The 16,742-nt window shown below is 39.0% G+C and overlaps 2 protein-coding genes and 1 long non-coding RNA gene across 3 annotated transcripts; all 3 read left to right on the top strand.

The window, feature by feature from the left end:
- The first annotated feature begins 1,168 nt into the window (after positions 1-1,168).
- Positions 1,169-5,406, top strand: LOC119773891 (acidic leucine-rich nuclear phosphoprotein 32-related protein 1-like). The gene is made up of 3 exons (XM_038271092.1): positions 1,169-2,538; positions 4,577-4,923; positions 4,966-5,406. The coding sequence occupies exons 1-3, from the start codon at positions 2,397-2,399 to the stop codon at positions 5,404-5,406; spliced, it is 930 nt and encodes a 309-aa protein (XP_038127020.1). The 5' UTR covers positions 1,169-2,396.
- A 1,010-nt stretch (positions 5,407-6,416) lies between these two features.
- LOC119773873 lies at positions 6,417-8,015 on the top strand. The gene is made up of 4 exons (XR_005279467.1): positions 6,417-6,549; positions 6,723-6,801; positions 6,885-7,027; positions 7,549-8,015. It is a non-coding gene; the product is annotated as an uncharacterized LOC119773873 (long non-coding RNA).
- A 1,399-nt stretch (positions 8,016-9,414) lies between these two features.
- On the top strand, positions 9,415-15,328 carry LOC119773890 (bile acid receptor-like). The gene is made up of 9 exons (XM_038271091.1): positions 9,415-9,438; positions 11,101-11,199; positions 11,246-11,308; positions 11,611-11,709; positions 11,779-11,875; positions 13,172-13,288; positions 13,389-13,478; positions 13,560-13,673; positions 14,874-15,328. Exons 1-9 carry the CDS (start codon positions 9,415-9,417, stop codon positions 15,077-15,079), a joined length of 909 nt encoding a protein of 302 aa, XP_038127019.1. The 3' UTR covers positions 15,080-15,328.
- The last annotated feature ends 1,414 nt before the right edge of the window (positions 15,329-16,742 follow it).

The following is a 16,742-nucleotide window of genomic DNA, read 5'->3' as shown; positions in this document are numbered from 1 at the left end:
CAGTAGTTGCACTGCTTATAAAACACTAAGAGTCAAGAGATAGGGTTATTTAAATCTAGATTCGCAGAAGAGGTTGGTCAAAACCAAATCCCATGGCAAATATAGCTTCCACCCCAATAAAACACCAAACAAGTTAAGTTTAAATTTGTATTACAATATTGATTATGAACAATATAAATCACAAAAAGGACAGGGGAATAAATAAAAAAATACAATGTACCTATGAGATCTCAGGGGAAAATTAAATAAACTTGGTCCAATGTCCAAAATGAAAACTACCCTTGAGTGCACTCAAAATTAAAGTTGTCCTACCACCCCTTAATACTCAGAGTCCAAACCAAGGATTCTCAAAGGAGCCTCTGTGGTGCTGCTAAGTAGAGGAGGTGGACCAAGGAGCCAGGCACCCGGGCGACCAAGTGCGCTGATGAGATGAAGAAACGACCTCCAGGGATCCGAATTAAAAAGGAACCTTAATAAAAAAAACAGTCTACACAAGATGCAGAGAAATTAAAGATTAATATTATTCACTAATGTCCATGTTTAATTTTTACTAATGCCTTTTAGTCCATTCTTTTTAACTTAAATATATAGTATACAGAAAATGCAGCAGAATACATTAACTTAGATTGGGAATATAGATTTGAAACAAACTTTCTCCAAAATCCAGTTTAAATGAAAAAAATAGTGCAATTGGCTTCTGGTACCATCACATTTGGAATAAACAGCATAAAACAAAGCCAACAACCCAGTTATACATAGAAAAGCAAACAGCCAGTAATTTGTGGCTAATGGACGTCTTTTAGAGCAGCGGTCCCCAACCACCGGGCCGTGGACCGGTACCGGTCCGTCGGTCATTTGGTACCGGGCCGCACAGAATAATTTATCGACGATCAGAGTCTGAGTGATGTTTTATTTTGAAAAATCTAAAAAATTGCGGTATTCTTTCCCAATAACATCAGTCGGTGCATCTATGCCTCTTGACACAGGTTAAGACTCATCCTATCTATAACATCCTATCTTTGTGAAGCGGGATTTTCTGCGGTTACAGCGACCAAAACAAAGCTATGGAGCAGACTGGACATCAGGAGCACACTTCGTGTGTCATTGTCTCAGATTACGCCTCGATGGGACCGGCTTGTTTTATTTTTATGCTGTTTGTATTTGATGTTACAGTATGCCAGTCGTATCATTTTACTTGATCGTTTTTACAAAGAGTATAAATCCCGGGTCTGCGAAAATATTGTCTGACATATAGCAGTCCGTGGTGCAAAAAAGGTTGGGGACCGCTGTTTTAGAGAACACAATTCAGTGAGTAAAACATTTTACACACCGTGAACAGCTATCACAGCTAATTTTAAAAGTCATCCTGACTGGTTTGTAAAAAATTAAGGCTTAGATATCATTTAACACCCTTTTATATCGTGTTTCAATAACTACATCATGTGCTAAATACACAAAATGGTACACCTACCGAGACAACTCGATTGAGATTCATATCAATTTCCAACGGAGTTCAACAACATTCACCAGCCTGGTGTATCTGCAAATAAGCTATGAAATATATTCTGAATCCTTTTTATGCTTAAATTGCTTTTTATGGAAGATTTACCTCGTTTCTATATGCTGCCACCCAGTGGTGAAAATCGGAGTTGCACTTGATTTCCTAATGTCAGCAGGAAATGCATTACATTGAGGTAATTAAGGGGTTAAATTAACAGGGTTACAATAAATACATTCGGAAAACAGGAAAACAGCATTTTCATATTTAATTGGATTTAATTTGGGGATACATTCTTTTATACCTTTCAAAAAATGATAATGGACCATCCTCCTGGTGCCATATAGGCTATAACAGTCAAGTGGAGAACCCTGCGTGTCAAATATTGAAAGGGATACCCGGTGTGTCATTATGTGACGCAGAGGGAGCCTGACCAAGCGTCCAAATGTGACGAGTTGGGATGGAGAATGTGTAGGAATATTTTCTTAATTGAATACTTCAATACTTCAACTTGAGTAGATGTTTAAACGAGTAACTTTTAATTGTAGTTGATTAAGTTTTTAATAGTATCAAGTACTACTATTGAGTACTTCGTCCACCACAGTGGAGATTAAGAAAAAAGCAGCTTTGGATTGAAATTTCTTTCCAAATTCAGATTCAGATTTATTGCACAATATTTCAAACTATGGTAGAAAACCTTAGAAAGCGGCCAGTGAGCTTTAGAACTCGCTCCTTTGCCTCATTAAATGCAAACTTTGACTGAACTCACCTTTGGGTGAGGATAAAAATATATTACTGCAGAAAAACGTGCTTTGTTTGATGCTAATTAGCTGGTGCAGTTAGCACGCTTTTCTAATTGATCTCACGCACGCGTGCGTGCGCACGCTCACCCGCTGCCATGGAAACGGAGCACCAGCCATCTTTAACGCTCATTTCTAACCTGAACCTTGGAGATTGCAGTTGCTGCTTTCTGTGGTTTGCTAATCTGCTAAAGGTGGGCTTCGCATCGCTGGACAACTGGTTCCTGGATCATCTGAAAGGTTTGTGTCACTCTTTTACTATGTTAATTAAAAACAAAAATGTTATGTGAAAAATTATTAGTTTTAAGTTTTTTCATGGAAGTTGTGACAGCTAGCTTAGCTTAGCTTCTAGCATCTTTGACATCTCAGAGATTAAAAGTGTTTTGTGTTTTTGTCAGGAATGTTAACAGTGATTTAGTGATTTAAAAAATATATTTGTGTTTAAGAAAAACACCTTTGTTGAATTTGAGGTGAAATGTTCGTAAACTAGATGTGCTAGGTCTATGATTTTTAAAAAATGCCCTGAAAATAAGTTTGCTCTATATGAAAATGTTGGTGAAATTACAATAAATAAATATAAAAAGACAGTTGAAGGAAATTTAGCATAATATATTATCAAGCTAAACTGTTTATTTTTTTGTATTTGATAAAAATATATATCATTTTGAGTGTTTTGGAAGTTGACTGAATTTCTCCTGATAAACAACTGGGAAATAAAAGATAAAGATTCTCAAGTTGTTTAATTTAGTTAATGTGTTTAGGAAATGTTAGGTTTATAACCAGTTTTTTTTTTTTTTTATTTAAATAGATTTTTATTGGTTGGAAATGGGAGGAATGATAACAGAAATGTAATGATATAAAACAAAAACACCTTTTGGTTTGTGAGAATAATCTTTGATGAATTTATTGTGGAAATGGTTGAAAACATACAAAACAGTTTTAGAATAAAACGTTTTTTTTTTTATATATTTGAACTTGAAAAGGAAGTTCTTTTTTAAAACATGCAGTGGTAAACATATTGGTCTCCATGGATACCTTAGTAGAATGCATTAAACAGGGTTTTAAGGTGGCATATATTTTTGACTTTAATGGAAGGTCAAAGGTGTTAAAAATTTGTGATTTTAAAAGTTTCTGGATTCAGAGGATCGTTTTTGGTGAGTTTGGTATCAAATTCTTGCAAAACAAGTTGGCGCCTGGCCCCTTCTGTCAGAGAAGGACTCGAAGAACAAGTATGGTCTCCTTAATACAACAATAAACAACTTTAGCTTTTAAAATTATTTTGAAAGGTCACGTATTTCTTGTTATATTAATAAAACCCTAAACATTAGAATTTTTTTTTTTTGTTTTGTTTCCTAAAACACTTTAATGTTTGCACTTGACTAAAAATCAGATCCTTTACATTTTTGGGCAGTAAAATGTTTAGAACCTGGCTGAGTTTATTATAAGTGCTGTCATTGTGAGGAAAGCGTAAAGAATAAATGTTTGATTCAATATATTATTTAAAAGTGTTTCTGCAGCCCTTGTTTTGATCTTCAGGTGAATGTAAATAATTGAATCTTATCTGTCACCAGAAATAATACAGCTTGTTTACAGATGACTTCATCATTTTCTAGATCTTCAAAACATTTAACGCTGGATGGTTTCTTCTAAACAATTAAAAGTTCTGTATAGGATCCCCTTTCTTAGATTTGTAGAAAAAAATTGAATCTGAATTGTCCCTCTAATTGTCTGCACCTGCGCATTGGGTGCAGAAGCCTGTTAAAGGGCAGTATTTTCAGAGCCCCAAGACCATAAAATTCTGAGACGCTGATTGGCCATTAAATTATTAAATTCACCTAGCAATAGTACATGATTGGCAGATTCTATGCACTTGTGGGGCAGTCTAATCAGAGCCCCAAGACAGAGACGGTAGGAGTCTGTCTGTGGAAATCCACAAATGAATAACAGTAGATAGGGAAATGTACTGAGACAGGAGCACACAATCGTATACGCACATATATACATATTTTTAAATATTTCTGTGTGTATTAATTTTTGTATTATTGTGTCTTTTACAACGATGTCCATTTTTATTTTAAAACTAACCAAACCACTAACATTCTTAATATGTTTTTTATTGGGTTATTTTAGCTCACAGATCAATGTTCTTATTGATTAAATCTACTTTAACCTGACAAACTCACACAGGCACATCCAGCAACCTAAAATAAAGCATTTCATTTTTTATTTAATGTTCCTTTATTAACGTTCCTGGTCTAATGATGTCTTTCCCTCACAGTTCCAGTCGCTGCCCTTCCTGACCCGGAGCTCCCGTTCTGGATTCAGGAACTGGGTAATTTTAATTTCAATTTTAATAACGTCATGGGAGAACTGAGGAGAAGGATGAGGATGAGGAGGTTGAGAGAACAGTTACACATTGAGGAGGTGGAGGAAGGTTTTTTTGATGATGAGGAGGAGGAGGTAGAGGCTGAAGCAGTAGTGGTGGAGGAGAATGAGGAGGTGGAGATACAGGATTTTGTGGAGGTAGAGGTTGAGGACGAGGTTGAGGATGAGGCTGAGGACGAGGATGAGTATTATAGGTATTTTTCTAGCGAGTCTCTTGGTGGGGCTGAGGACGAGGATGAGGCTGAGGATGATAGGTCTTTTTGTAGTGAGTCTCTTGATGAGGCTGAGGACGAGGATGACGAGGAGGATGAGTTTGAGGCTGAGGATGAATTTGAGGCTGAGGATGAGGCTGAGGATGAGGATGAGGATTATAGGTCTTTTTCTAGCGAGTTTCTTGAGGTATCTAGTGCGTTCTCCGGATATGACACCACAAGCTCTGAGGAAGAAGACGATGAAGATTCCCCGGACTGCCAAAAAGACCGTGCCTCTAGGAAAAGGAGAAGAGACGAAGATGAGGAAGATGATGAAGACAATGACCACCTTCCACCTCTTCTTCGGTTCCCCCTGAGGATCCCCCCCCCCTTCAGACTCCCTTGGAACCAGGAGGAGCCGGAGGATTCCCCGGACTGCCAAGAAGACCGTGCCTCCAGGAGAAGGAGAAGAGAGGAAGATGATGAAGAGGAGCCCCCTGGGAAGAGGCCTTGTGGCGAGAGGCATGTTTGAGAAGAGGGATTTCAAGAACCTTCCTTTAACGCCTTCAACTATCTATTTTATTGCTGATTTGGTGACTTTTGGAGGTGGGAAGGCTGAAGGACTGGAAACAGTCACACCTAGATATCATTTATAGATCGTTTTTATATCTGGCAGGTCTAGGGATGCCTTAGGTAGCGTCTTGCACCGTGGCTTTTCTTTACCCCGCTGCTAGATTTTGATGTCAGTTTTAGATGTTAAGAATTTCCGTTAGCACAGACATCTGAGGAGATGATAACAACTAATAAAAGGTGTGGAACATGACAGCTGGTTAAGGCAGAAATAGTCTAACATGCTCTACATCTAATGTGGACATTCTGCTAGATAACAGAAAGCAACCCAAACAGTTTTGACAAGAAGAATCACAGAATAGAGGCAAATGAACAAAAACACATAGATAAAAAACACAAAAAGACAGAAATTAAATTAAAGATCAACCACAAGGAGGCAAACAAATCCAAGGAAACTGCTGGACATCGCTGCTGAGGACGACTGAGGAGGTCAAACCTAAACCCTAAAGGAGAAAAAGAAGGTAGAGAGATGACGCTTGGTGGGGCTAATTGATTTAGACCAGTTAGAGGCAGAGGACAGGACTAATGTAGGGATTTGAGTTGTGAAGCACCGACTGTTAGAAACAGCTTTCCGATGTGACTTGGTCTAGTTCTAGATGTTCCTCTGGTTAGTTAGTTTTCAGGCCTAGTTTGAGGGAAAAGAACCCTCTGCAGAAATATTCTCCATATCATCTAGGCCTGTCCTGACCGCAGTGGATCTCTTCTGTGTTTTTTGAATCCCATGTTGGACCGAGCCGCTACAAGCTTTGGGCCAATCAGAAGATGCTGATGAGATCTGCAGCGACCAAACCAGAGGAGGATCATCTGAGCTGCTGACCTTCACAAAGAGTGAGAGCATGTTCAGTAAGGAGCAACAATAATCCATCATTTAAATATAAAGTTAACATTTCAGGTGGCCTCACTTAATTTTTCATGTATGTTCAGACACTGTGGACGTCCAAAAGCAGAAGTCCTGTGAGGAACCGGGACATCCAGGATGATGAGGAGCTTCCCAGTCTCTACCTGAGGACGGCACAGAGAAAGACTGGAACAGAAAACACACGGAGTAAGACTTTATTAACACGACAAACCCACAACTCAAGCTTCCCAGGCCTGATTAAAAGCTAACAGTCATTGAAACACAGAAAGACCAAGATTATGATGAAAACAACATCCTGACCCAGATTTCAACTTGATGTCGAGGAAATTCTGTAGATTAATTTGTCTTATTTTTTTCAGGGAAAGCAGGTTGAACATGGAAGCAGTGTTCTAGCAGTCGGATCACATTGGAAAAGAATCCATCCACATGTGTTTGGAGGTATGTTGGTTGTTGTTTGACTAGAGAAGCATCGCATGCAGACAGGTTAAGACTGTGAGGATGCTTTGCTTTCATTTATGAAGGAGCTGAAGAAGAGGATGGAGCACACAGACCGCTAAGGAGAAGAAACATGGCTCCTCTATTTGTCTCTCCAACGTTCTGGAGTCTGAAAAACGTTGACGACCCCGCAGCTAAACCATCAGTCTGCTCCACCCAGTAGAAGAAGGTAATGAACCTTTATTGCTTCCAGATGTTCATCAGTATTGGTGAAGATAGTAAAAATCGATCCAGAACAAACAGATACAAAAGCTTCAACCATCCCATCAAGGTGGTCTAACCTTTAATCTTTATCTTTCCATCATGAGTGGATGTTCACCTCTATTTGCATCTCTGTAACCAAACCTTTACCAGAACCAGAAGTTCTGACTTTTCCATTAAACCACAGATAAACAGTTAAGAAGCAGCTTCTGATCCAATATGGGAGAATTTCCCCCTGGTTGATCTCTGAAGGTTTTTTTAGAACTTATTAAAGCAGAGAAACGACCGACTGAAGACTCCAACAAATGCAGCATTTTCAGGCATTTTCTCCAAGCATCCATTGTTTACAGTTATCACTTCTGTTAACTTTAGCTTCTCCCTGTGTGTTTCCCTCTTCTCTTGGTTAAAGTTACATTTCTCTCAGTGTTTATGTGTTTAAATGTCACAGACTAGCGTGTTTGTTCACTAACTCCTGTTCTTCTTTTCCAGATGAGGTCATCTGCTCCTTGGACCGGCGCCTCTGTGTCTGTCGGACGTCTGCTGTCCTGTTAAAGAACCGCTCAGTCGCAGTAGATGGGCGCCGACATGGAACCGGGGTCTGCTGGAGGTTCCTTCCTGCTTAAAGCTGGTTTTCCTCTCCACTGTCTCCTCATTGCTCAGGAGGAGGCACTGCAGCAAAATTAACGACTGTCTGTGATTGGCTGAGCTTCCTTGGGTTGAAGACATTTCTCTGAATGCCACGATAAACTGAATTTATCTTCACCATGTTGTAAATAGGATCTAATTGGATATTTGTGTTTAGATTTGGTTCTGTGTTTGTGTTGACTTCTGTTACATGTTTCTGTATTAAAATTGTCATGTTAATTGCCTTTAGATGACATTTTCTGTGACTTGTTTCTATTTTAAGACTGATTTATATTAAATCCCCTTACTGCACAGGTGTCAAAGTCGTTCCAGAAAGGGCCGTGTGGCTGCTGGTTTTCTTTCCACCCAAGCAGTAGCACACCAGACTCCATTCATCTCATCAAGGTGAGTCTAGTCTTAACCTGATGGCTTGATGGGATGAATGGAGTCTGGTGTGCTACTGCTTGGGTGGAAAGAAAACCAGCAGCCACACGGCCCTTTCTGGAATGACTTTGACACCCCTGCCTTACTGGGTCTGGTTCTGTTGAAGTATGCTTCCTGTCGTTCTATCTTTACCTGTTATTTCTCACTATAATAAAGGTTTGATTGCAGTAATGTGAACAGGATCTGTTTGTATTTTCTGGTAAAGTGTCTTGAAATAAGTGGTTGTAAATTGATTCTTTATAAATAAACCAAACTGAAGTCAAATGGAGCAAGAGTCCTAATATTACTATAGTACAGCGCTTTGGCAGATTGGTGGTTATTATTGTTTCTCTGTTGGGGGGTCTGACCTGACAGCTCATGTTAACAGAACAATTGTTCTTGTCACTTTGCAGTGTCAAAACAAATTAGCTCTAAAAAAAGGACAGTGAGACGTTCCTCCTGCAGTTCTTCTCATTTTATTGACCTTATAGATAATCTGGGAGTTTAGCAGCAGAGCAGACAGGACACATCAACACTGAGCCATACAAAGAACAACAAACAAATATGGGAGGATAATTAAAGATTAATGTTAAAATAAAACAGTAAAAGATTCAATCAACTAGGACGATAGCAGGAACTAAATGTTTAATGAACCCAAAAGCAAACAGCTTTGGTTAATTAGAATAAAACTTGGTTTTAAGGTGATTTTCTCTTCTTTAAACTCTACATTTATATCTCTACCATACTTGGTCCCTCAGGGTTGCATTGCTCGCTCCTTTTAGCAGACACCAACTAGTTAATGATTCAGGCTCCTATTCTATCAGAGGAAAATGGATTTAAATGGATTAATGATCCTAAACTCACATTTAAACTGGTTTTGGAATAGATAAAGCAGCTTTAAATGAACATCTGGAACCTCGGCCATTGTCATGTCTGGATGATCACGTTTAAGGCTACGTTCACACTGCAGGCATTAATGCACAGTTCTGATTTTTTTTAGGAAATCTGATTCTTTTGCGTGGTTGATCTCATTTCCAAATATGCAATCTCCTGTGTGAACTGAATTCATTCAACTTAAGTGTCTTAAGGGAGCGTGTTCTGTGTTTACGAAAGTAAACATGGAAGGTAGAGCTGGAGCGCATTTAAAATCTTTCATTTCTTTCCCAGCCTCAGCCAGCGCATTAACAACACAATCTTTTCAAGATGGTTGAAAATAAAGAATGCTCTCCGCATTATCTTCCGCCATGGTTGTTTTTCCTGCTGCTGCTACATAGCAAGATGCAGAATAGTGACTTTAGTCCAGTATTAATGGCATACAGATCAGATGAATGGGTAAGATTTGACTGAGTATCAATACTTTTACTCAAGTACTACAGTTGAATACTTCATCCAACACAGCATGTATGTAATGACAACTATGCTTACCAACTTCAAACTCTTGAAGTTGTTTTGCTAGTAGGAAGAAGAGTACAGCCTCAAAAGGCGGGATTTCCTGAAAAGTAGTCATTCACAGCCGAGTTGCTTTGTCCGTTGGGTAACGCCTTCAAAGAGACAATAGTTCACACGAGCACAAAAAACAGATCCACACGTGAGAAAGGGAGGCTGTGCACGAGGATATCAGACCACCAAGTTTGATGTGGAGATGATTCTGCCACTAGAGGGTGCTACTGCTGCTGTTGGTGAGACGCATCACATTCACTTCCTGTTTTGACTACTGAGCAGTGTTTTTGCTCTTCAGGCTATCTCCGTTTTTCCTCTCCACTGTCGCTACAAGCATGCTTGGTCTGAGGGATTGCATTCGAGTCAGTGAGTCGATGCAATCAGCTGGTTTTCCTTAGACAGAAAACTTTGAATCAATTTGATTGGATGATCCGGTGAACTGGAAAGTGACTTGAGATGACATGTTGTGAATTGGCGCTATATAAATAAACTGAATTGAATTGAACAAGTGTGTTTAGAAGGAACAAGCACTCGTGTGAGATATATGGGGCCCCCGTGGTATTCAAGCATGTAACGTAGCATGTTCAAAAATGCTTGTTATGCCTGTTTTAGGTAAAGCTGCTTGTAGGAGTATCTATTGCACATTTGGACTATTAGCAGAATCCTGATGCTATAATTAAAATTTTTAAATAACAGAGATGTTTTTTTTCTTTACAAAGCTAGGTCCTTTTTTTTTTTTTTACAGCGTCACTGAAATGCAATGCAGGTATAGAATAGTGATAGATGGATTAGGATTACAGAAGGAAACCCACAGAACTCCAGATACATACATCAGCAGTTCTTTAATAGGATGTTTTCAAAATATGGTTATTAACAACTGGTAAAAAAAAAAAAAAAGGTAACCTGGTAAAATATAACCTCAGCAAAAAGCTTATCAGGGTGTACTGTTTAATGGGTGAAATAGGGCTTTGGGAAATAAATAAAATCAATGAGGGTCAACGGAAAAAGCTGCTGTTTGGTGATAAGTTTGAAAGAACAGAAAAAAACAAAAAAAAACAAACATCAAGTCATCCGTTTCAATGCTGACTCTCATCTCTTTATCTTAAATAAAAACTCAATTTAACCAATATAACTTTATTTCTATAGTTTGTTTTCCATAAATAAATTATTTCTCTGTATCAAAAAGAGATTTCAAATATAAATCGGCTCATCATGCCGAGAATACACAATGCAAACTCTTAACCTACCGTACGCTCCATTTATCATTTCATCGTCACACAGAGCCTTTGCTTTGCCCTTTAGGAGCTGATTGAAATACGCATTTAAAACATTAAATTAGACGCAGACATATGTACAAAAAGACGCTGCCAGTAAAATATACAAGAGTCTTTAGTAAAAAGTTTAAAACATAGAAAAGCTGTTGTATAAAAGAAGGCAGTGATGCATCCATCAGTCTCCTGCAGTTCATTTAAAGGTCAAATCTCGTCTCTGTCCATTTGATCTCTTGGCAGTAGGTTTCATTAAGCTCACGCTCAATTACTTTTGATCAAACAGATTCATGAGATCCAGGTGGAGGTGCAGCAATGCGGGGCTTACGGTCTCTTCCTTTCCATGATCTCTAATGACACAGAGAAGCCTGAGCAGAACGGTTCTGTGTGTCCGACAGCAGTGGTTCAGTCTGGGACTCTGATCTCTACAGGTAGTTAGAGGTCGCAAAGCAGTGGCTGTGGCTGACTCGGCTCTGGTGGATCATGGCGCGGTTGTACGCCACCTGTACAGACTTTCGGATGCTGGACTTGCGGCCCTCCATTATGCGTAACTTGTGTCATCTACTCCCAGAGGGGTCACTGTTTAATAAAAGACTTAATTTTTTTCTTCCTTAGTAAATGTCCTAGCAACTAAGATGAATTAATGAATATAAATGAATGGTGTTAAAGTTAAAATTCTCCACCAGCACTATTTTAGAGGAGACTAAAAATATTTAAAAAATCCCTTGTCCACCTTATTGTTTCATAGAGGTGTGCTTTTTAAACCATGAACTAAGTTCTTTTCTATCTGCCCCAGAATCAGCCCGCCATTTTGACCCGGGAGCAGAAATACACTGTAAACAGGATGGTTGAGGCTCATCGCCAGTTTAGGGAGCAAGACAGCAGCAGTTACAGGGTAGGTATGTGTCCAGACTTTAGGTTTACCACCTGTTATGATGTTCTCATGTTGTTCTCATGCTGGCAGGTCTCTGAATGGCAGTGTGCTCTGGAGGGGGCGGGGCTGCCTGATGTTTTATCCCCACACCTAAACAGACTGCTGCAGTTTGCAAGAACAGTACCAGGTGAGGTGGATGGAAATCTTTACTCATTGACATTAACCATTTGTCCGTTTTGTATTTTATTAAAGGATAAATCTGTTGAATTCTCTCTTTCCGGTCAAATTATGTAAATATCAAATGACTGTTCTGAATCTCTGTCCTGATGATTGGTGTGACTCATTTAACTTCAGGTTAGGATTTCTCTGTGATTATGTTACCTAGTGTGTGTGTCCCAGTGTTACTTGTTACACATAGAGGTTTCTGGTAGCAATTAAATCTCATAACATGGTGATATCGTTTTGGTACATTTCAATTCAGAATTGATGTCTGGTTGATATAAAAACGCATGAAAATGTGGAAACGCTCCTCAGTCCTGCTGTTAGGTATGATGGAGGATCTGTAATGCTGTGGGTCTGTTTGTCAGAGATACAAACATGTGCAATCCCAGTTTGTGGAGAAGATATTTTAATATTTCTTTTTTGTAGGTAGCTTATGAAGCAACTCAAGTTGAAGGATGAAAAGAGATTAGCATCTCCACTCATGGGAAATCTCTGATTGCTTGGTAGCAAGTAGACAATTTAATCATGGAATAAGATGAATTACATTTAAAATAGAAATAGGAAAAAGAAACTCCATTTTATTATTTCAAGTGCATAATACCTAATTATCTAATTTTAAGGGCAGAAATATTCATTCCATTGACGGATCATCCTATTTACCAACTCCAAAAAAAGGGAAATACACTTAATTAAAAAAAAGATTTAATTTTCTTTTTTTCATTTTTCTGTTTAAACGTTTGCAGTTTAATTAAAAAAAACACAAGATGGAGCTGTTTACAATTTTATTACATTTTTTCATTTAAAAGAACAACAAAAAACAACAACAAATAAATATACTCAGTTAGTAAAATAAATAAAGGTGAATGGTGAATGTGCTTGAATTAAAGGGTAGGTTGATTCAAAGGTTCTTCCATGTTTTGTTCGCTGCTATAAAAGACATTGAGCTAAAGGGTTTGTAAAACACCAAAGAATGTGGCCTCATGGTGTTTGCAGGTGCATAAACTGTGTTTGGTATTAAGGGCATTAATCTGGTTGTTTTAGTTTGATAATCATTTGGAAGATCATGGTGATTTGGTGATCATTTGACTGTTTCTGATGAAAAAAGCTATTTGTAGAAAACAGTCAGGTAAGGAATCACCTCCACATTTAGGCAGTGTTCTTCTTTTTTTTAAATCCCAATGAGAGGTCCACATTTCATTCCTATTTTTGTAGATTAAAGTTAAATGTCTAAGAATCGGCATGCTTGTGCTCTGTCACCCAGGTTTTGATCTCCTGGATTTCTCTGACCAGATGGCCCTCCTGTCCGTTTCCTCTCTGGAGGTCATGTTTCTGCTCTCTGCCCAGCAGTTCTCCAATAACCCTGCAAGCCCCACTCCAGGTAAAGGGAGAAAACTAAAACTAAAATAAAGACAAAACTATAAACACGGTTTTAGAAAATACACCCGTTTGAATCTAACAGCCCATCACTGTATGATCAGTGTTGCAGCTTTTCACCACTTCCTCGCACGGCTGGCTCAGAAATCTGGAGCCCAGGGAAAACTTCCAGATGAGGACGTCCGTCGGTTCAGGTGAGCTCATACATCCCCTTTAATCTGCAAACTGTGGACATAAAGAGCCCGCTTTAAGGATCTGTTTCCTGGTGTGGACAGGAAGCAGTGAGGATCTCCTGGGCTCAGTGCTAAACTTCCTTCACAGCATGGCGGTGCTGTGTGTGACAGAGGCTGAATACACCCTGCTTACTGCCACAGCTCTGCTCTGCTCAGGTCAGGTATCAACAATTAGTAAACATTTTAACCAGGGACTGTTTAACAAGTTATAGAACAAAGAATCTAATTGTCTTGGATAGCTTTCTTTAAATAAAGTTAGTTTCCCTTATAAACTAAAAGGACTTAAAGCAAATCTTTAAGTGAAGGTTTCTATCAGCTTTGCACATCTAGAGCCCTTTAATTACCATAACAGATCAATCAGAATGAAAGGACAATACCTTCAGAAGTGAAAGTAAGATTTTTATTATTGTTTTTGTTTTTTTTACAGATTCTTATCTTTTTTAGGTCTGGATTTTGACTGGGCCATTCTAACACATGAATAGGTTTTGATTCTAATAGACTCTAGCTCGTTCTTTATGCTTATTAGTCCTGTTTGAGGGGGAACTTCTGAATCAGACTCAAGTCTTTTGTGGCCTTTAACAGATTTCCTTCTTGGACTACTCCGTATGGAGTTTACTCCATCTTCACTTTAACCCCTGTAGCTTCCCGGCTGATGGAAAGCATTCCCATAGCATTATACTGCCATCATGCATGTTTCCTGGTTGGCACCGCCTTTTACAGCTGCCTTTTGCATCTCTGGTTCTGTCTCCTTGAACCCCAGTCGGCCTCGGCAGATGGCCGCTCACACTGAGCCTGGTTCTGCTGGAGGTTTCTTCCCGTTAAAATTAAATTTTCCTCTCCACAGTTGCTACAAGCATGCTTAGTGTGAGGGATTGCCTTCCAGTCAATGAGTCGATGCAATCAGCTGGTTTTCCTTTGATAGAAAACTTTGAATCAATTTAACTGTATGATCTGGTTGAACTGTAAAGTGCCTTGAGATGACATGTGATGTGATTTGGAGCTAAAATGAAAAAAATAAACTGAATTGAATCAAATGCACATTCAGGAAGATGCACATTTTCTTCCACACAGTGGCAGATTTCATTTTTTACTATGGTTCCATTTTATTTTAGTTGTCTTGTCCTTACTCTGCTACTTTAGGAGCAACTCTTTGACCAACACTGCAAATGCTTTTTTGTGTTAATATGCTTTTTAACAAACTTGAACTTAGATGAGGGTTAGATAAGTAATAAATGCACCACACACCTTTTGAAAATGATCTGCCACTTTGCATCGGTCTAAAATCCTGTCAGTTATGTGGAACTTTGTTGTTTTAACAGAAGAAGTTTAGGAGGTGTAAATCCTTTTGGGATGCAGATCGAGCATCCCTGCAGGCGGTCAGCTGTGTGGAGAAAATGCAGGAGCTGATCCTGGACCTGCTCTCCAGGGTTTGCGGGGCCCAGGCTGGAGCAGCAGCCAGGGGAGGGCCGCAGCGTTTCGGCCGCCTGCTGGGCAGACTGACGGAGCTACGCACCCTCCATCACAACTACCTCCTCCTGACAGGGCAGCAGCCAGCACACTGATGAAGAGGAGATTCTTCTCTTCCCCACGCAAAGGCCTCTTTGAGACCAGAAAGAGTTGAACTGGCAGCCTTTTTTTCCTCTGTGTTCATTTAGCTTTGGTGGTTTCAGATTATTAGGGTGAAGCAATCAATCTGATTTTTTCATACTTATCAACTGCTACCATGAACACCACCCAGACTGTTTATTTTGTTGAACAATTTGAAAATAAAGTCTCCTTTACTTTAATAAAAAGATATCCATTAAAGGAAGACTAAAAATAATGAAAATGACCTCCAAGATTTCTATGTTTGTTACTTGAAAACCGTTTCATTCATCATGTTAGACAAACTTAACCTGCTAAATGTATGATTTATCAAAACAAATGAGATTCTTTAAATAGAAAATTAAGTTTAATCATATCTCTGAAGTGTCCCTTATAACTTTCCCCTTTTTGTAAAGCATGGATCTATCAGGATGGAGTCTTTTTTCCTGTGATGTCAGTCTAGTCTCATTTATTTCTTACATATTTAGAATAAAATTAGCGCCTGAGCATCAAAGTCCAACACTCTACACATAATGGATCCATCCAAAGGGCCTCAAATTACTGGAATTAGATGACTTAAACAAAAAAATAGGTTGGTCTAATCTGCTGTTGGAGCCACTTTAAGCATTTATTATGCAGAGGTGAGTGAATTTTCTATAGTGCAGACAGACATTAGAGTATCACTTGTGTCAGTTCTCTAGCAGCGGCATATATGGGCGTAACATATAACTTACATGTTACGCCCATATATGCCGCTGCTATATAAGGATTGATGCTCAAACTGAGGAATAATGTGTTCTATTAAAACTAAATAAATACAAGCAGCCTGTCTTAGCTAGCCATGAAACAGTGTTTGAAGACAGATTGATAGACTGTTGCATTCAAACCACCTAACCTGAGACCGTGACCAATGCCTCTTATTTAATGTCTCAATAAAATGTAAAAATATTCAAAATTTCTTCCCAAATTGAAAGATCAATAATACCCCTAAAAAAGACAACATATTGATCACTGAGCTGTAATCAATGCAGCTTTCTCGATTAAAGACTCATTCCTAAAATATTCTATTTTTCATGAAATATTTAATCAAATCAGTCATGAAATGTAAACTTTGAAGCAACTTCTCTAAAATATATCATGAAAGTCAGCTGCAGATAACTTTACAAAACTAAACCTATATGACAGACTTTCTTGTAGCAGGAATAACTTATTTGTAAAGCTGAGAGATAATAAAATATGTGTTTTTATTTTATAGCTTTGCCTCGTCTGTTCCTGTTTGGCTGTGACGTCATCCTGGAGAGAAACATCAGCTGTGCTGCTTCCATCAATACCCTTGTTTATAGATGTTGGAGATTGGCCTGTTTTCCAGTGTGGTCCTGTTTCTCTGACCGTGACTAACTGGATGTGCTCTCTTCGTCCTCTGGCATGGGAGCTGCCTTGGAACTCGTCTGCCTGGCTGTGTGTTTCCTGGACGGGGACGCCTTTTACAGCTGCTTTTTGTATCTCCGCTTCTGTCTCCTTGAACCCCAGTCAGCCTCGGCAGATGGCCGCTCACACTGAGCCTGGTTCTGCTGGAGGTTTCTTCCTGTTAAAAGGGAGTTTTTCCTCTCCACTGTCGCTACAAGCATGCTTAGTGTGAGG

This window comes from Cyprinodon tularosa, unplaced genomic scaffold (assembly GCF_016077235.1).
Source record: "Cyprinodon tularosa strain WSP-4 unplaced genomic scaffold, ASM1607723v1 ctg79, whole genome shotgun sequence".
NCBI classification, from domain to species: Eukaryota; Metazoa; Chordata; class Actinopteri; order Cyprinodontiformes; family Cyprinodontidae; genus Cyprinodon; species Cyprinodon tularosa.
The sequence above is the reverse complement of the archived record's forward strand: the minus strand, read 5'-3'. Positions and strand labels throughout refer to the sequence as shown.

Coding starts and splice junctions, on each gene's coding strand:
- LOC119773891 (XM_038271092.1), top strand. CDS start 2,397: ATGGAAACGGAGCACCAGCCATCTTTAACGCTCATTTCTAACCTGAAC. Junction 2,539..4,576: donor GTTCCTGGATCATCTGAAAG/GTTTGTGTCACT, acceptor TTTCCCTCACAG/TTCCAGTCGCTGCCCTTCCT. Junction 4,924..4,965: donor GGGCTGAGGACGAGGATGAG/GCTGAGGATGAT, acceptor TCTCTTGATGAG/GCTGAGGACGAGGATGACGA.
- LOC119773890 (XM_038271091.1), top strand. CDS start 9,415: ATGGCATACAGATCAGATGAATGG. Junction 11,710..11,778: donor AAGACAGCAGCAGTTACAGG/GTAGGTATGTGT, acceptor TCATGCTGGCAG/GTCTCTGAATGGCAGTGTGC. Junction 13,479..13,559: donor GAGGACGTCCGTCGGTTCAG/GTGAGCTCATAC, acceptor TGGTGTGGACAG/GAAGCAGTGAGGATCTCCTG.